The sequence below is a fragment of the Salarias fasciatus genome, chromosome 11 (assembly GCF_902148845.1).
Source record: "Salarias fasciatus chromosome 11, fSalaFa1.1, whole genome shotgun sequence".
NCBI classification, from domain to species: domain Eukaryota; kingdom Metazoa; phylum Chordata; class Actinopteri; order Blenniiformes; family Blenniidae; genus Salarias; species Salarias fasciatus.
In genome coordinates, this window is record NC_043755.1 from 19,007,538 (window position 1) to 19,025,531 (window position 17,994).

Sequence of the window (17,994 nt, forward strand, 5' to 3'; positions counted from 1 at the left end):
GAAGAAAACCGAAATGTACCTGAGATGTCACCTTGTTAGGTCATGAAATAAATGTTAAATACTGAGGGAAAGGTGGGAAACACAAAGAATGAATAAAAACACATACTTTAGGCCTCTCGGGTCAGAAAGATTTTCTGAGCCTGTTCCTGCTCCTCATATAAACAACCTGCTATGTCCTCGCTCTAGTTTCACTGCAAGATCACTCAATTAAGTTATATCACTTTACATCCTAAACAAGTCACACAAATAAGCTTGTACAATAAGTTGGAAGTGCAACAGTCTATTGTGCCACATAGAGGAGGGATTTTTAGGGAGATGTGAGGTCTTCAAGATCAATGAAACAGCCAAACATTATCAAAACTTTATTCCCACCATTATAAATTCTATTAGTGGAATATTTGGATTTGAATCATCATCAGAAATATTAAAATATACCCTCATTTTATTTAGCTTGTGTGTAGATTTTAACATCTGGTTTGCAATCAGTGTAAACATCATTCATGTCTCTCACTGAGATCATTGTTGAAACTTAAATTTAGCTACAAAATGTCTTTCTGTGAATTAGAAATTTAGAAAAGCTCACAGGAAGATTATTATTTCAAAAGTATTAAAAAAAATAGATTAAAAAATGGATTAATTAGAGCCTGCCAGTACCACTGAAGTGGAACTTGAAGTGTCTGGCAGGTGTGTACACCTGAGCTGCTTTGACAACAACAGGAGATCAGCTGCTGGACTCTGAGCCACATCTGATCAAACACGGCCTCCTCTCTGCAAACAATAACAACACAAAGTGTAAAGCATCTCGAATAAGCGCAACACGTGTACTCTGTTGCACTCCTCCCCTTGTGCCTGTTTTCTTTCTGGAGCTTGCATATTCTCCCTGTGCATGCAGGGGGTCCTTAAAGGTGCTACAGTTTTTTTAGTCATTGGTGACACAGAACAACAACATACATAACATGGACCCACCTGAAAAACCATTGTGTTGTTTAGTTCTGATTTCAAACTGAATCACAGCGTATGACCACTTATGACTCCCCATATCTGATGCATGCTGCATGTGCTGAACTCTGACCTCGGTATCTGTGCCGACATCCAGCAGGACGGGCAGGCACTGCTGCGGCGGCACACCTCCACATGCGGTGTAGAGGGCCAGCTTGCCAACTGGGATACCCATGCCGTGGCAGCCCAGGTCTCCCAGCCCCAGGATCCTCTCTCCATCTGTCACACACACGGCCTGAAAAGAGAGACAGTCGTCAACCATTAAGCGCAGGAGCCACAGGAGCCTTTTCAAATCTGTTTGTGTTTCTGCTACATGTTTCAGAAAAGGAATTGTAAACACTTTTCTAATCATGAGATTAGGTTTGATTACAAAAAATCCAACATTCCAACTTTGCCTTTATCATTTAAATCTGTCCGCCTCGCGACCAGGAAACAGTTCTTTCCCCCTCAGTGTACGCCAGGCAATCCTACCACCTCATGGTTTCCACTCACAAACCGTTTTAGGTATGAAGAGATAAGTTCCTCCTGTGGGTTGATTCCTCTCCATTCACAAAACCAACAGTATCGGCAGCAGAAGAGTTTAATCTAAAAATGTTCCTATTTGCTGGGTGTTTCCTTTTTCCACCGCTGGTGTGACGCAGAAAACTCTGGCACAAAGATTTATTAGCTGCGGTTCTCCCACATCCTAGCATGTGCCATTTAAGTGTCCCCCTTAAACTTTAAAACACATAACGTTCATATTAAAGAACCTTCAGCAGCTTATATTTTCACTATCACTTGCTAATATGTGACCGAAAAGCTGCCAAGGCTCGTCGACGGACGGCTACCTTGGCTTCCATTTGCCCTCTTTTTAAAAGTAGGGCATATTAGGTGAGTTCATGATAAGACCACCCTGGCAATGAGGAGCAGCATGTCAGCGCTCAGGTAAATGCCCTGCTGTTGACAGCAGCGAGCAGGTGGCCGACTCCGCAGGGAGATTTCACATGCCAGTAATGCCTGCCGGTGTCGTCATTTTGAACGTGGCTCGATTATGATCTGCGCACAGCTGAAGATAAAAGGAATGCTTTGGCTTTTTGGGAAATTGGCCAATAAAGCAGGACAAAAGATCAACACCGGAATCTTTAACGGGTTTAATTGATCAGTACTGAATCAATGCATACACTGTTTAAGAGACAGATTTTTTTGTAAATAAGAAATAGGATTCAGAGTTAGATACCGAGATTGTTTATTTGATTGTCACTTCAACCTAACTGTCATAATGCTAGTAGTAATAATACTTTAAAGAATTTAAAAAATGATGTGTAGCAGCAGCAGTATTTGTCTGGTTACTGAAAATCCATGATAAATTACTATAATCCATAAATAATAATTGTAGGAATCAAAACTAACCAGTTATTTGGATTTTGACAAACTTCCCATTTTAATTCACCACACAGGTTCATGTACACCTGGGAGGGCTAACTTTGGCAGGTTAGAGGAAACATTAGAACACTGTGCTCCGTCCTCCCACACTTTGCTTTGGCGCTCTTCCTCGTTCCTCCTGACTTCACCTGCTCCTAATAGTTTAACACACCATATTAAACTGGCGCTCACACTCTCACTCTCCACACAGTGAGGAAAAAGCTTGTCATCAGAATAAAAACAAGAAGAAGTAGGAAATACACGACTTACTCTGGAAATGCAAAACTCATTCATTAAGTTCATTCATCTGTAATCAGTTACACTTTACTGCACAAAATTATAAGTGAGACGTGATTATCACAATACAGTTTATTAGAAGTGGCCTACAGGTCGATCACCCATCGTTACATTCTTGTAATTTTCTCAGCCAATACAGAAAGTTGAAAGATGTTGACAGCTGATACGTGAATACCTATGAATAATATCAATATCAGTAGCAATAAGATTTTTACTTGATATCTGTGACTGTGATTTCTAATACATAGATATTGCTGCAGTAACTCTAAATGACCCTTATACCCATCTTCCATTTAAGTTTGTGAGACTTAATAATGCCATCCTCCCTCTACATACACTGAAGTGTGATCAATTATCCATTTTACTGAAGGAAAACCTCAAAGTCAAGGTTAATGTTGAGCTATAGCTCTGATATTAGCTGTCGGTGTGGAATCAGATGAAACGCCATGCAAACCGTTTAAGCAATTCACAGGAGATACCTCTTATGATACCTTTGATACAAGGCAGTCATTCAAAAAGCAACTGAGCCTTTTAGAGTTTTATGATTTAGTATCAGTGAAACAAGACAGAGTGATCTGATTTACCTTGATGTCCTTTTCAGGCCAGTTTTGAAGTATTTCAGCGATGTGGCCTCGGTCGTGAATAGTGATAAACAGCCCCCTGAAACACAGAGAAAGAGACTAATTTGAGGTGTGTATGAATGAGACTCTTTTAACTCTAAAAGCACTTTTTCAGTGTTATGGTAAGCTTTGTCTTAACACAATAAACTGAAAAAACAACGTCAACACTTCACCACTTGGTGCTTAAGCTGCTATGTCGGATTTGAAGGGAAAACAGCTTTAAGCTTCACCTTGGAGACCGTTTGATGTTAAGCTGCTGTTTCTTTACTGCCTCTCTTTCTTCTGAACCAAACTTTATTGAATAATGGCTCCACCTGGGTCTTTAATGTTGAGCCCAAAGATTCACTTCACTGCGAGGCCCCAAGGCTCCCAAAATATTCATTCATCTCCGTATCGCCCCCTCCTCCTGTCACCCCTCTTCCTTTCCCTTTCCTTGCTCGCTGGCATCAGTGTCCTTCGCTCCAGGACAATCCCAGGATGAAGAGATCCTCTCGATGTGTGGGGTCCAGCTGTGGCGTCTTTCCTGCCCAGCGCACCCATCTGGTTACAGTATAGAAGGGGCAACATCCCCTTCATGTGCCAACGACAGTAAAAACATCACTATTTGTAAGAAACTGCTCATAAAATAAGAAAATCTGTCCCGGGTCGAATGCTGGTGGAGGAAATGTCAAATGCAAATAGCATCAGATGCTGTTAAATGCAAGAGAAGAGTAAGGTGAAATAGTAAAGCAGGACATAAAAGTGCCACATAAAAATGTCTTCATGAGTCATGAGAGAGCAGAGATACACTGTCAACATCAGTTTCCATTTAACATGTAGAAACAGTAGAAATCCAACATGTCTGCATGAAGAATCACCTTAAATATCATTTTCCTAAGTGAAATATTGAGAAGAAACAATTGAAAAGAGATGAAGGCAATTCAGAGTGACTTCCCTTTAATGCTTTACAAATTTTGCCCGTAAGTCCTGAACTCTCCCATCCTCCCTGGTCAGTGTGGGTCTGTGTGAGACGCCCAGCTGATCAGTCAGTGCCACCTCCACATGGCTCCGGTTAAATAACACATGGTAACTGATGACGGTGGCCCCGGGGCCCAGCCTGTTTGCTCTCCAAGGTAAACTCTGTGTCCCCTCTAATCTGTCATTGATGAGAAAGGGCTCACATCCCTGAAGCCTGAGCCTCTTTCTTTTCAGCCCTGATTGTGTGCATGCTTTTCATGCAAAGGCTCAGTGCCAGGGGCTGCGCTTTGAAATTCTCTGATCTCGAGCTACTCTCTGTTTCCAACTAACAGTTTATTCGACAACAAAATATATAATTGTTAACAGCTTTTACGACTGGTGAACAATTAAAAGTATCTACTGGATGAATATGTAGACAAGTTCTTCAAAAAGTGGAAAAACAACATTGCTACGGTTTGTTTTCTTTTTTGAGAAGCTCCATCTTATTCCAACAAAGCAAATTGTTTGAATAACATGCTTTCTTTATTGTTTTTAGAAATAGACTAAATGGCTACTGGTCAGTCAGAATGTGAGATGACTACTTTAAGATCACATCGTGTGCTCTGCCTCCATTTCTTCAGGCCTTTAGTACAAGCAACAATGCAAATTTCTCTGTAATATTCAATAAAAAAAAATCTTTTTCGCCAAATGGTCCCATTTTATGTCATTTAACAGGGACACATGTACAGGAGCAGATCTCAGGATACAATGGGTGAAGGCAGGTTGCACCCTGAAGAGGCCGCCAGTCCATCACAGGACAGACAGAGAGACAGACTATAGGCACCAACCGGCCACCAAGACAATCAAATTAACCCTATCAGTTAGCTTTTGGACTGTTGAAGGAAAATGTAGTTCCTGACGTGACAATGCGAACCCATTGTAAGTCGTAACTACAGGATGTAACTTTTTGCATTCCTCTTATAGTTGGTGTAGGCTGGATCTGTCACTTGTTCCACCATTTGCGTAACAGTTGGTAGAGCGGTGTGTCTTCTTGTCCCACAGTAGGTGGCTGGAGGTCAACAAACATGGAGGATGTACATGAATGGATAAATGTGATTCAACCCTTTGAAGCCACTTAGGTGGTGAAAATGTTTTATATACTGTAAATGAAATCCATTAAAAAAGAGTTGAAAAAGGTGGTCAAAAGCTCTCTTGATGATTAAAGTGACCCTTTGTAACAAACCCACATATAAAAAAAAAAAAATAAGAGAAGGAAGGGAAGGAAACAAAGTGTGACCTGTGACACTGACTGCTGTGAAGCCTTGAGAGGTAACCTGGTCTCCACCCTGATGCAACGACCTCTGCAGGTCAAATGAAGGTCAGTGGGCTGCAGATGTCTGAAAAGCTCAACATTTTCTGTCGCTCTTAATGTAGCAAATACTTAAATGCATGATGGTAAGTGAGTGTCGGCTGTAATGCAGCAGAGCTGGGATCTTCCTGCTGTGTGTGTTTCTCTGAAGCCAGGAGGACACCTGCCTAAACGCTGCAGCACCGTTATGAGGGAATTCTGGGGCAAAGCAGCAGCTGAGAGGTTGACCCCCACAATATGAATGTTGGAAAACAACTTTCGATGATGGATCAAACCAGACAGGCAGGCTGGCAGTAGCTCCTAATATCTGTCAACATGAAGGTCACCCAAAACATTTCAGCTTCGCCTTCCCAGTGTACCTCCTCTAATTCTCCTTTTCTGCCACTCTGTCGACCTTGAGACCTCTGACCCCAGAGCTCTCCTCATAGCTGGAGGCGGGGCTACAGTCCGCAGACAGGCAAAGGAATAATATACAAAATTGCATGATGTCAGGATCGAGGCTGTTTTAGATCCGTCGTCACTCAGTTTAAGACAATCATTTTGTCAGGGCAAGGATTTCTGAAATGGTGAAAATAAATAAATTGCTTAATGGATCACTGACAGTCTACAGCTGAGGTGTATGACATGAACACTTAGGACAGGCTGTGTGTGTGTGTGTGTGTGTGTGTGTGTGTGTGTGTGTGTGTGTGTGTGTGTGTGTGTGTGTGTGTGTGTGTGTGTGTGCGCACACTGGAGAGAGCTATAGTGAAATGAAAAGCAATTGTGTTTGGCATATTTGTGTGAGAACAAAGTTGCAAAATGAAATCTTTTTGTTAAACTTTTTTTCTGGAGACTGTTGCCAGTTTATGGTCATGAATCAGGTTTTGGCATTAAAAGACATAATTTCTGCAACACGTTCACATTTGTTGAGAAGACAGCAAACGCAAAACCAGAACATGTGTTTCTAAAATCAGTTGAATCAGGTCAACTGAACTTGGTTATATGCCTAGGAGAACATTTTGGTTCTCATTCTAGCTGTTTTATCAGTTCATGCTGTTTGTTTGCCTGTCTAGTGTGGATAAAGTCTGAGGCTGCAGAATGAGACCATGTACAGACGAGCCAACCTCATCATGAACTGATGGAACCACTCGGATAAGAGACGAAAAGTCATCCAAGACGCAGAACCAAGTTCAGTTCACCTGATTGGACTTGTTTGAGGTGTCTCCTACTTGGACAAAAGACTTCAGAAGGAAACACACTCTTTTATCTTTGTTGTGTGCCAGGCATGGGTGTGTTTTCTCTTTCTCTCTCCTCTTGTGAAGGTTTGAATGTGTGCTGATGGTTGATTGTTGTTCACCTGTTGGCTCTAAGGAGGCCATCGCCACAAATCAGTTTTCAGCCCCCAAAAGAACAGAAGAGGATCCTTGTTAAATTCAGGAGTGAAGAGCATGCACTACTTTCTTCTTTATAAATGAATTTTTCTCATGCATGTGCAGAGCTATTTACTACAACCGAGGTGCAAATGTGCAGCAGTGGGGTTTCAGAAAAGTTGCGTTTTCACTGTTTACACAGAGACAGAAAAAGTTTTTGAAAAATTCCATTTTCAGTGGCTCCGAGTATCGCTGAAGTCATATAAGACGACCACAAAACGCAACAGTTTTCTGTCTTCACTTGAAAAACTGTTGTGTAAATGGCACCTTCATTTTCATTTGGCACAACTACACAACAACTACTTCATGCCTTCCCGCCCAACGTTGTTTGTGAAACTTCTTGTAATCTTTTGTATTGTGGATTTGTGGAATGCAGTTAATTTTCATGTTGAGATATTATGTTGTTAGTTCTTTGTCCAACATTTTGGAAGAAGATAAAATATTTACTTTCCACACATGTTTAGCTCAGTTCTGAAAAATGCTTTGTAGCTGACAAAATTATCTGTAGCTCCACTTTCAGCTAAGCTTTTGTCTATGATCTAAAAGTTACATTTAGCCAATTATTTGAATGGTTTCTCTCACTTGTAGCAATCTATTCTTTCTTTAGTTTGATCTGGACTGTTCAGCTCATCATTTCCATCATTATTGATACAGTAAACTATTTGAATGTCTCATCTGGTTCTTGTTAGTGGTGCTTTCAGGAATTTATTCCATATGATGCTGTCAGTTTTGCAAAAACTTTAATGTTTAGTTAACTTTGTGAACAGTTAAAAGAGAAAATGTTTACATCTTTTTTTTTTCCATTCTCAGGTGTTGTAGAGTGTTTGGCTTTAAATTGATTGAATATCCCCTTCTGTCTCAAATTGTTGAAGCTTACTGAGGCAAAGCAACAAACGACAGGGCACAAATACCTCTGGATGACAATGACGCCTTCTCTTTGATTGATTGCGCTGGGCAGTTAAAATGCACACGTGTTTGTGTGTGTGCGTGTGTCAATACAGACGCCTCGTTTTCTAGCTGAGCTGAGGACCACAAAGCGTCGGGCCGCCATGTCTGGCTCCTCCAGTAAGAGAGTGTGGCGAAAAGCACAGAGGGTAAAGAAAACAACCTGATGGCCTGAAACAGCACAACCGCTGACCTGCAGCCCGACACAAAACACCACCCCGCCCCATGGGCCGCAGAACGGCTGCTGCAGGCTGGAGGGAGGAAGCGCCGCTTTCCACACCATGACCCCAAAACACACTCTGAGTCCCACAAGAAAAGCAGCCTCCGCTCAATGACCCGTGCACGCACAAAACACCACCAGTCACCGTCCGGCACGCCAGCCACATAACCTTAATCCTGGCGGTGCGGGATGACCTCAGTCAGCAGGCCACATGCGGTTCAACTGACACAATGGGCACAAATCACCGAGAAAGGAGTGTGAAAACAGTGCTAAAGGTCAACCTCACGCAATATGACATTTCTCCAACTAATCTAATGCCAAATCTGCCACGACAGACGAGTGTGTACGGTTGGCCTGAGTCCCATGAGAAACATTATGACGGAGGAGTTTCTACTTTTGTTTGAATGGGCTCTAGTGGAGCTGATCAGAGCCAACATCTCAGAGTGGGACTCAGAGGGAGGCCACTTTCTGGGAAGAGCAAAATGCCTGAGATTTTCTCTTCTGAAATATCTTTCAGAGACAAAGACAGTCTAATTTTGGAAAGCCAAAGTGGTAAAACAGTGGGTTGCATAAAACCTACATGTTTTTGTATTATCCTCACATTTAATGCTTTTGCATGATCAAAACTAAATAATGAAAATTATTATTAATCCATTGGTAGATTCCTAAAGTTAGTCTCTTTTTCAACTGTGAAAAGCATTTCTTTTAAGTGTATTCATTTACAATAGTGGGTGGTGGCTTTGTCTTTCTCATGTGTTTCACGTGTTGACATGTGTAATGGGAGATTCTTTTCACAATTAAATTCAACAGAAAATATTTAAGCCTGGTATTTGATTGAGATTGCTATGGAATTGGAAGATCATAGTAGTGAAAGCCGCTGATTTGTGCATAAATAACAATAACAGTAATAATTTACAGGATTCTCTCTGTGTAAAATTGCTTTCAAGCTAAGTTGTCCAATGGCTATAAAATTTAACAAGATCAATTATATTGTTGTTCCTGTTTAACCCACACTCGTGTGCAATGCCTTATATAAACTGAGTAATGAACTGTGAAGTGAAGTAGCACCGGGCACGTATGGCGAATCCATCCATATATCTGTTCCAGCCATCAGCCAGCTGGAGCGGCCATCAGGTCCAGAGAGCTGTTACCGTTTCTCTAATTACTTCCTCATTTACACCCCGATTTGCTTCGCATGGTGAATCTAAAGAGTTATGCAATCGGAAAAAGTTATGTAAGCCATGTGAAGCCCCATGTTTTCAGTAACTGTACACCAGTAGTCTCACACACGGAGACATTAGGGCATGTTTAGCTCTCTGAGTGGCGTTATCTCTGTGTCACTGTCGCGGCTGCAGCAGTGCTACTCGTGCATCCAGTTAGCAATGACATGCTTCACTGAAATCCATCCATCCATCCATCCATCCATCCATCTTCAGCCGCTTATCCGGGGCCGGGTCGCGGGGGCAGCAGTCTCAGCAGGGATGCCCAGACTTCCCTGTCCCCAGACACTTCCTCCAGCTCTTCCGGGAGGATCCCAAGGCGTTCCCAGGCCAGCCGAGAGACATAGTCTCTCCAGCGTGTCCTGGGTCTTCCCCGGGGTCTCCTCCCGGTGGGACATGCCCGGAAAACCTCCCCAGGGAGGCGTCCAGGAGGCATCCTGAACAGATGCCCGAGCCACCTCAGCTGGCCCCTCTCGATGTGGAGGAGAAGCGGCTCTACTCTGAGCTCCTCCCTGGTGACTGAGCTCCTCACCCTATCTCTAAGGGAGCGCCCAGCCACCCTACGGAGGAAGCTCATTTCGGCCGCTTGTATCCGGGATCTTGTCCTTTCGGTCATGACCCAAAGCTCATGACCATAGGTGAGGGTGGGAACGTAGATTGACCGGTAAATCGAGAGCTTCGCCTTTCGGCTCAGCTCCTTCTTCACCACGACGGACCGATACAACGACTGCAATGCTTCACTGAAATCCTTCCTATGAAATTGGAAACATGCTCCCAACTCATTTGTTGTCAACATGAATCGCTAACTCATGCCACAGAAAATCGGAGAAATCTCCAAGATACACTCTGCAATTTGACAGTAACACATATGCATTTATTTAAGAGGAGACCCCCTGTCGGACCCCTCTGGCTTTTCAAAATAGCTTCAAGCATTGTCATCTCTCCAAAATTAACACACTGGCGTCCTCTGCCAGACCAGCTGCTGGGATATTTGAGGTATCCTTTTATTAAATCTGGGAAGTTCAGCAGACCCCCACAGAAACAACAACATCTAGCAAGAGATTAATAAATAAGGACGAATCACCTGGCACTTTTTAAGGGTTCACATGGTCACAAAGAAAAGCTAAATTTTAGACTGCTGGAACAGCAACCAGAGGGTATTGTTCTATAATCAATTATTATGAGTAATATAAGAAATGTGATAATCCTCTAATCCCTGAAAAGATTATTAAATATACTGATGGACTTTATAAACAAATCACATAGTTTGACTCATGATAGTCAAAGATCCGATTTTTGGAACAGTTTTTGTATTTGTTGCAAATACCTTTCAATTCTGAATAATGAAATTAACCTCCCTCATTTAGAGAAGGCTAAACAGATCCCATCCATACTTTAGTTGCAATACATGCATTGATCCTCTGCAGCACATTCTCACAAGAGCTGCTCACATAGAGGGAAGATTACCCTAACATATCAAAATAGGCTTAAAGGACTCTCCCTATATAGCCTGTTTTTACTGCTTCAGCAGCCTTAACACACACTGCATAATCAGTGACATTCAGACATCCACACGCAACGTTGACATCGACTCCCATCACACCAGAGGAACTTAGGTCCGCTGTTTCCCCCTGAGAAGAATTTGATACAGAAGTCAGGTGGAGTTGGGATCAAACTAACAACTTTGTGATTGGAAAATAACCTGGTTTATCAACTGAGCCAAAACTGGCCAAAGGAAGCTTTGCTGGAAAATGGAGGCTGCATCAAGGTCAGGCATGAAAAAGCCAGACTGCGTTACATTTCTGTTACAATCCACTCAACGTGATTTGAATGACAGAGAAATGATGTACTAAGAAATATCTGCACACACACAAGCCACAAAACCAACATTTTGATCCTGCTTGGAGACTGGTCAAATTTAAATGCTTACATTTATGGAAAACTACCAAAGGTTGATGTATGAGTTCCAAGCAAGAGGGAACAGTTGCAATTAACATTTTTTGTGGCTTTGAATGTCTGTGCAGGCTTCATCTTATATAGATAATACTGTCTACAAATAGCCTTGCATGCTCGCAAGAAACACAACATTCTTTCAACTGTAATGAAACCTGGAAAAACTGGAAACGTCCAGAGAAGCCATTTAAAGTCTAATACTACCTGACATGCTGCTTTATCAAAAAATAGGTTTGAAGGTGTCTATCAGTGCAGTTTACATTCTGAACAGCTGATCACACAAACGCAAACAATCTGAAGTCACTAATGAAGTTAAGCAGCACATCTTTCTGTTGTGCATGCTAGGACATGTGGCGTAAAGACATGTGGCTACCAGGCCAAGCAACCTTTTTTCTGGAAACCCCCATGACGTAAGGTGGAATTAATGAGTGAAGGGATCACCACTAGTCATCTTGAGAACAACACCCAAACTGCATCTAACTTGGCACTGCAACAGTCCGTGAATCTTAAATAACCAATAAAACAGTTGGTAGACTTCATCCAACATGATGAAGAGGGTCTCCCCTGTGGTTGCCCAGTTATTGCAGTTTCCGATTCATAAAGCCGTTCCACACAACACCAAACCTTTCTAGTGCTTAATTTCACTTTATTTGTATTTGTTGTGAAAGACTCTGGGCGTCTGCATTTAATCCAAAGTAGAACCACTGCCAACACGTTTATTATTACACTTTGATTTCCCAATAACAGAAGAAGACAAAGACATGAAAGAACTTTGGGTTTGCAGCTCTTGAAATGCCACAGGAGTCTGATCTTAGGAACACACCTGGAGAGCTAAATGCAAACATTGCTTTGATTTGGAAGTTAAACAATGATGGCTGCTTTTCGCTGAATGCTTTTAATTGACATCAGTTCAGGTTGAGCACACCTCAGAGTCAGTCATCCTACTTGCATTCAGACTTACAGAGCACTTATCCGGAGACAGATTCATTCCTGTGACTGGATGTGGTGTCCAACCACACACTTTAGAGAAGGACTGACAGCACAATATTTAAGCAGCGAGGCTGCTGGTTTCAACTTTCTTGCTTCCTTTGCTGAGAGGTATTTAACAAACTAATAGCTTTCCATGGAAAAAAAAAAAGAAAAGAAAATAACATAGTGTTTTTTTCCCTCGAGAGAACTTTATCGGAAGGTATTATACTTTATGACAAAATGTATTTCTGTTGTAAATATCCATAAAACATAAAGGGAGAGCAGCTTTGTTCTTTACAGCTCAACTTGTGCTGTTGATTTAGTTCATGTTGGTGTTTCTGAGGTAATTTGGTGAGCAAAACCAAAAGGAGTGAAGCTGTCGACATTACAAGCACCACAGTCAGGCTATAAGACATGAAGCAGCCGAGTGACTGACTGAAGCAATGGAGCAGACGGAGAAAAGCCTCTGGGAGCAGCAGTCTGGCAGTGCCAGTCAACAGCTCCGGCTCAGTTTAAAAATAACTGACTGCAATGGAAAACCTGATCAACAGTGAAAATATGCATGCAAAAGAGAGTGGGGAGAAGCTAACAGCGCTCCTTAAATGACGAATAAAAATACATCAGATTCACAACATCCAGACCCAGTTTGTTGAGCGATTAATCTCCTGCGAAGGACAGCTATCCAACTCACAACCCGCGGCTCCATCGCCGTCTGTAAGCCTTCCAGAGGGGCTGCTTCAGACAGGAAATAAACTTTTGTTCGACATGTGAGAGGACTGTTAAGTTTGTGTTTCTTCTCGGGTTTTGTTTTCGTAGTAATAAAACTGCATCAGACCAAAACTGCAGAAGACCCTTGCTGCTCGATGCAGACCTCCATTCATTCTATGCGATTTCTGAAATTCTCTTTCTAGTCATTTTTTTTCCTCCTTTCTCTTCACACACTCTTCTCTCTCGATACAGTGTGCGACTCTCAAAAGACAAAGCACTCTTCTTCTTTTTCCTCTTTTGTCTGCTTCCCACCCTCCATGGCACGCTCAGACTCTCACAGGATTCCATCTCAGCCATAGAAGTATTGAATCAGGCGCTCCCTTCCTCTCTTTTTTTTTTTTTATCGCTAGTAAAGGCTCCGCTTGCTGGCGTCAGGAAGGCATACCTCGCCCCCTTCTCATTCCACTACATCCCACTGAAGCCATTGGAGCCCCGACAACCACACAAAACCTGATCTTCCCTCGTGGGAAGGAGGAGTTCCAGGAGGGAGTGCGAGTGCAGGGGGAGGTGTGTGTGTGTGTGTGTGTGTGTGTGTGGGGGGGGGGGCTCTGGAGAATGCCAGGGCCAAAATGAACACAGTTTAGTCATTCTGATCGGCCTTTCATCACTTTGAGGCAACATGCTGAGGCAAAACACAAAAAGACACGGAACCTTTGACACGAGCCAGCCTGCAGGTGATGAAAACAACAACCAGTGAGCGTGCCCTGGTTTTTTCCCCTGTATGTCGTCTACTCTACTGTAGCCGTCTCGGTGGAGGAGAACCTCTCAGGAGTCCAGAGTGACTGCTGTGAACGTCCAGTTTGTCTCTCTATCGACCTTACATAAGTCAAGGGGGCAAGTAACAGCAGGAAAAGTCTCATTCCAGCTCAAAGGCCCTGCTAAAGGGATCAGAAGCACAGCCCCAGTGAACCCTGCCGGCTATTAGATGAGCCTCAGCCCCTCTCCAGCCAGGCTTTCCATTCCTTCGCCTTTTCACACTCGTCCTGACATTTGAGGCATGCCAGTGGTGTTTCTGTGTGGGATGCAAACCCCCATTCAAAAGCAGTTGCTTTTACTTTGCACAGGCTGGTCACGCCGTGCCAGGCGCTGCTTTGTGTTAGCAACAGTGGAAGAGACTTCCACAACATGATGCACTTACAGGAAAACTGCAATCATCTCAGATTCAACCTGGAAAACTCTTCTCATGAATAACTGTCAGACAGTTCACTTGAAACCGAAGATGCGTTAAGTGTTGTCAAAACCACTTTAGGTTGGACAGATTATGATAATTTATGACTAATTGTACTTTTCATTGACACTCACAGATGTCTCAGTCCATGAGTGTCCTGAATAAAACAGATGGAAGAGTGCTTCTGGTTTTGCAGGGTTCAGAGCTGAGGGGGTAATTCAAGCAGTATATGTTGCCCAGAAAGCCAAAAGCATTCTATTTTGCAACATACTATTGGTAAATGTTATCAGAACAATGATTTTATCTCGTGAGGGGAATTGAAGATGATTATAAGATGGTCCCGGGCTCTATAATTTACATAGAGCGTACAAACCACAAACCTACATGAATAACATTAATAACACATTTGCTATATATATCTATTTCAATCTCAGTATTTTGACAAACTAAGGTGAGCTACTGTGGCTATAAGAAGACCTGAACCTTTGAATTCCAGCTGAATTCCCTGAATGCTTTCAGATGTCAAAGGTCTGTGAGCGTGGCATCAAAATAACATTATTTCATACGGTATGGTTTGCGTTATTGTCACAAACAGTTAAATATACGTTTGGGCTTCATTGTCTGGTGCAATAATAGCAATCATAGGCAGGGCACTGAAATAGTTTTCTCCAGACTTTGTTGATACCAACACAATCTAAATGTATGTATAATGAAGACGGTTAAGGAATTTAACTAAGAAATAGATGGTATGTTTTGGTGAAATGAAAATCACCCCTTCGCCGCAGTGAGAGTTCCAGTGCAAATGATGTTTTCTCTTAGAGAGTGCTGCTATTACAGAGGCGCGATAAGGCCTGACGGAAAGTTTCACCATCACAGCTCTAAATCACAGTCATCATAAATAAAAGCTGACAAGCCCTTTCTCCCTCTCATGTGAAATCACGTCATAATTAGTGCCTAAAGTGGGAATTCATGGTCCCACGATGCCCGTTGTGAGGTCATTGTGACTTTAAACTCTAATTACATTATTTCCATCAGTCTCTCTTTGAGTCCAAGTGGATGTGTGTGCCAATGAGCATTAAAAGGTGCTATTGTGATGTCGCTGGAATCTCAAGGAAAGTTCTTCTGTACACATATGTATTCTATTAATACTGGAATTTGTTTTTTAAGGTAAAGGTGCACCTTGTTAACATGCAGAAACATTTTTCAGCTCTCTAACAAGCAGGCTGTGGCTCTCATTCATGCAGCGCTGAGCTGTAAATCAAAGTGAATGTTCAGGGAGCCAGGCCAAAGGTCAAGTCTCACGTAATGAAATGGGATCAAAGGGGGTGAAAAAAAGGACCATTTGGGGTCAAACCCCATTCCCATAGAGGTCAAACAAGGTGCTGCAGACTCATGGTCCCCTGTCCAGCAAGAAGAAATAAAGTCAGCATTCCTGCCGGGATCACTAACAGAGGTATACATAAACACCATCATGTCATAACTTCCTTCAGTGTAAACGACAAATATTTTGGCACTGCAGGAAGGTACTGAAAGTAACCTTGTAAACATGACTGCAGCTCAACTTAGCTTTGCCAAAACCATTTACAGCACATGTCATGTGCAATTATAATATGCAAAACACTGGAACACATTTTCCTAGGACCACACAGGTTTTAGAAAGGTAACAAAAATGTCATTGTATTTTTTTGTAATGGGGAAAAAAAGACCAAATTCCAACAGGCATCAGCAGGTTGAAGCTGATTTGCTGAAGTACTTCCATTATAGATGAAAAAAATAAGTACGTCTTAGCTAGCTTATTAAGTATTTTAGACTTTTGCACAGTAGTTTTTTGAACGCTCTTATAAAAATCCTATTGGATTAGCAATTAATATGGTGCAAGTGAATTTTTTCTTATGGATCGAGCAGGGTTCATGCCAATTAGGCTCATGTTAAGGGATGTACTCGTAGTTGTCTAATCCTTTCAAATTGGATTTAAATGAAACATTTGCATGTCTGTTAATGACCAAATTAGTAACGCAGGTTAGAACTTTGAACTCCAACAGCGCATGACATGGCATTGTGTGAATGGGTAGTAAAAAGTCTGCTCCTGAGCAGTTATTCATAACAGCTGTGGCAATTTTAATAAATTAAAATACTGTTTCACTTCAGAATGCTGCAGTCACCTCTGGACAGGAGATCATTTATAGACAGGATGATAAACAGCAAAATAAACATTGTCCTGACTGTGTCTGCTGGAACCGTGTGTCTGATAGCTGAGAGTGTTGCGTGATTTGTGAAGACATAAGAAGGGGAGTTGGGAGACTGGACAACAAATTTTGAGTGAAAGAACGGTACACAACTTTAAAGTTGAATGTGAGAAGAACGTCATCAGGCCCCGGCATGACTGATAATTTCCTCCAGCAACACATCTAACTTCACATTTTTGTGCTGGAGGTGAGCTCAGCATTGCAACCAACCCATACCCACAAGCAAGCCAACGTGGAATGGCACTGTTTCCAGCTAATTGTCATTGTTAAATGGGGTCTAAAACAGGGGCGTCAAACATAAGGCCCGTGGGTCAAACCCAATCCACAAGAGGCTCCCATGTGGCCCAAGAAATGACCAAGAAAATTGAAAAAAAAAAAAATGCAGACACAACACAACACTAAGACTAGTGTTAGCTTCAAAACGATGCTGACTGGGGGAGTTTGTAAAAATATGTATCCGAAAGGCTGTAGCAGTTGTAGGAAAAGATTTTTGGATATTTCACTAAACTTTGCACCAGAAAGTATAATGAAAAATGTCTTCAAGCTGAGATTGTAGTGACTTTCAGAACTATTGAAACATTTTTCAAAAAATTATACTCAATATCACAAGAGACGAAAACTTTAAATTTAAATGTTATAACGGCAATATTTTATTAGTCCAGCCCACTCAAGATGAAATTGGGCCCTGTGTAGCTCCTGAACTAAAATGAGTTTGATGATCTTAAACATGCATAAAATGCTCCTCTTTTTTTGTTATACCATGCACCCCCAGTAAATCAGCCACAGAATGCATACAAACCCCAAACCCTATTACAGCAGAGTCTGAGTAAATCAGGCCCTTAGAGCTGGAAGCACGACTTTCAATGTTTAAGTCTGAGATCTGACATCCAGGCTTTACTGATATTCTGAAACACAGCTGATGTTTTTTTTTTTGTTTGTTTGTTTTTTCCAGCCTGATAGATGCGTCACTCACTGTGATAGAAACAGTCCAGTAGATTAAGATGGCATAATTGGAACCATAATTTGCTCAAGGGCTATTTGTCTAAGTGGGGATATCCATTAAAGGACCGATGAGTCAGTTAGTTGTCTTTTATGAATGTTGCATACTTGACACATGTACAAGACAGATGCATTAACATATACAGTATGTATCGATCACGCCACACATCTTGATTACTTTATGTTTTGACTGATTTGACAACTTGTAAAACCTGTGCAGCTGGATTCCTTCAAGTTTTCTGTGTTAGACACAGAACCAGATCTCTTACAGGACATCCACAGTTCACAGGCAAAGCTGATGGAGTTGTCAAAACAGACAACTTTTGGTTGCTTCTCACCACATTCATTGACAAAATAGAAGAAACTGCTAAACTTATATGGGTCAGAAAGCACAGTAAAAAGACACCGTGAGATTTCATGTTTCCAAAACAGCTTATCTGAAAGCAGATATGAAAGTGTGATTAATGGGCGATCC

The 17,994-nt window shown here is 41.9% G+C and overlaps 1 protein-coding gene across 1 annotated transcript in view; it reads right to left on the bottom strand.

The window, feature by feature from the left end:
* me1 (malic enzyme 1, NADP(+)-dependent, cytosolic) overlaps positions 1–17,994 on the bottom strand; it is an 82,730-nt gene that overhangs the window by 21,317 nt on the left and 43,419 nt on the right. The window contains exons 4-5 of the mRNA XM_030103384.1: positions 3,282–3,357; positions 1,073–1,234 (exon numbers count right to left, since the gene is read on the bottom strand). Of these exons, the coding sequence (XP_029959244.1) occupies positions 1,073–1,234; positions 3,282–3,357 (238 nt within the window). The remainder of the gene's footprint in view (positions 1–1,072; positions 1,235–3,281; positions 3,358–17,994) is intronic.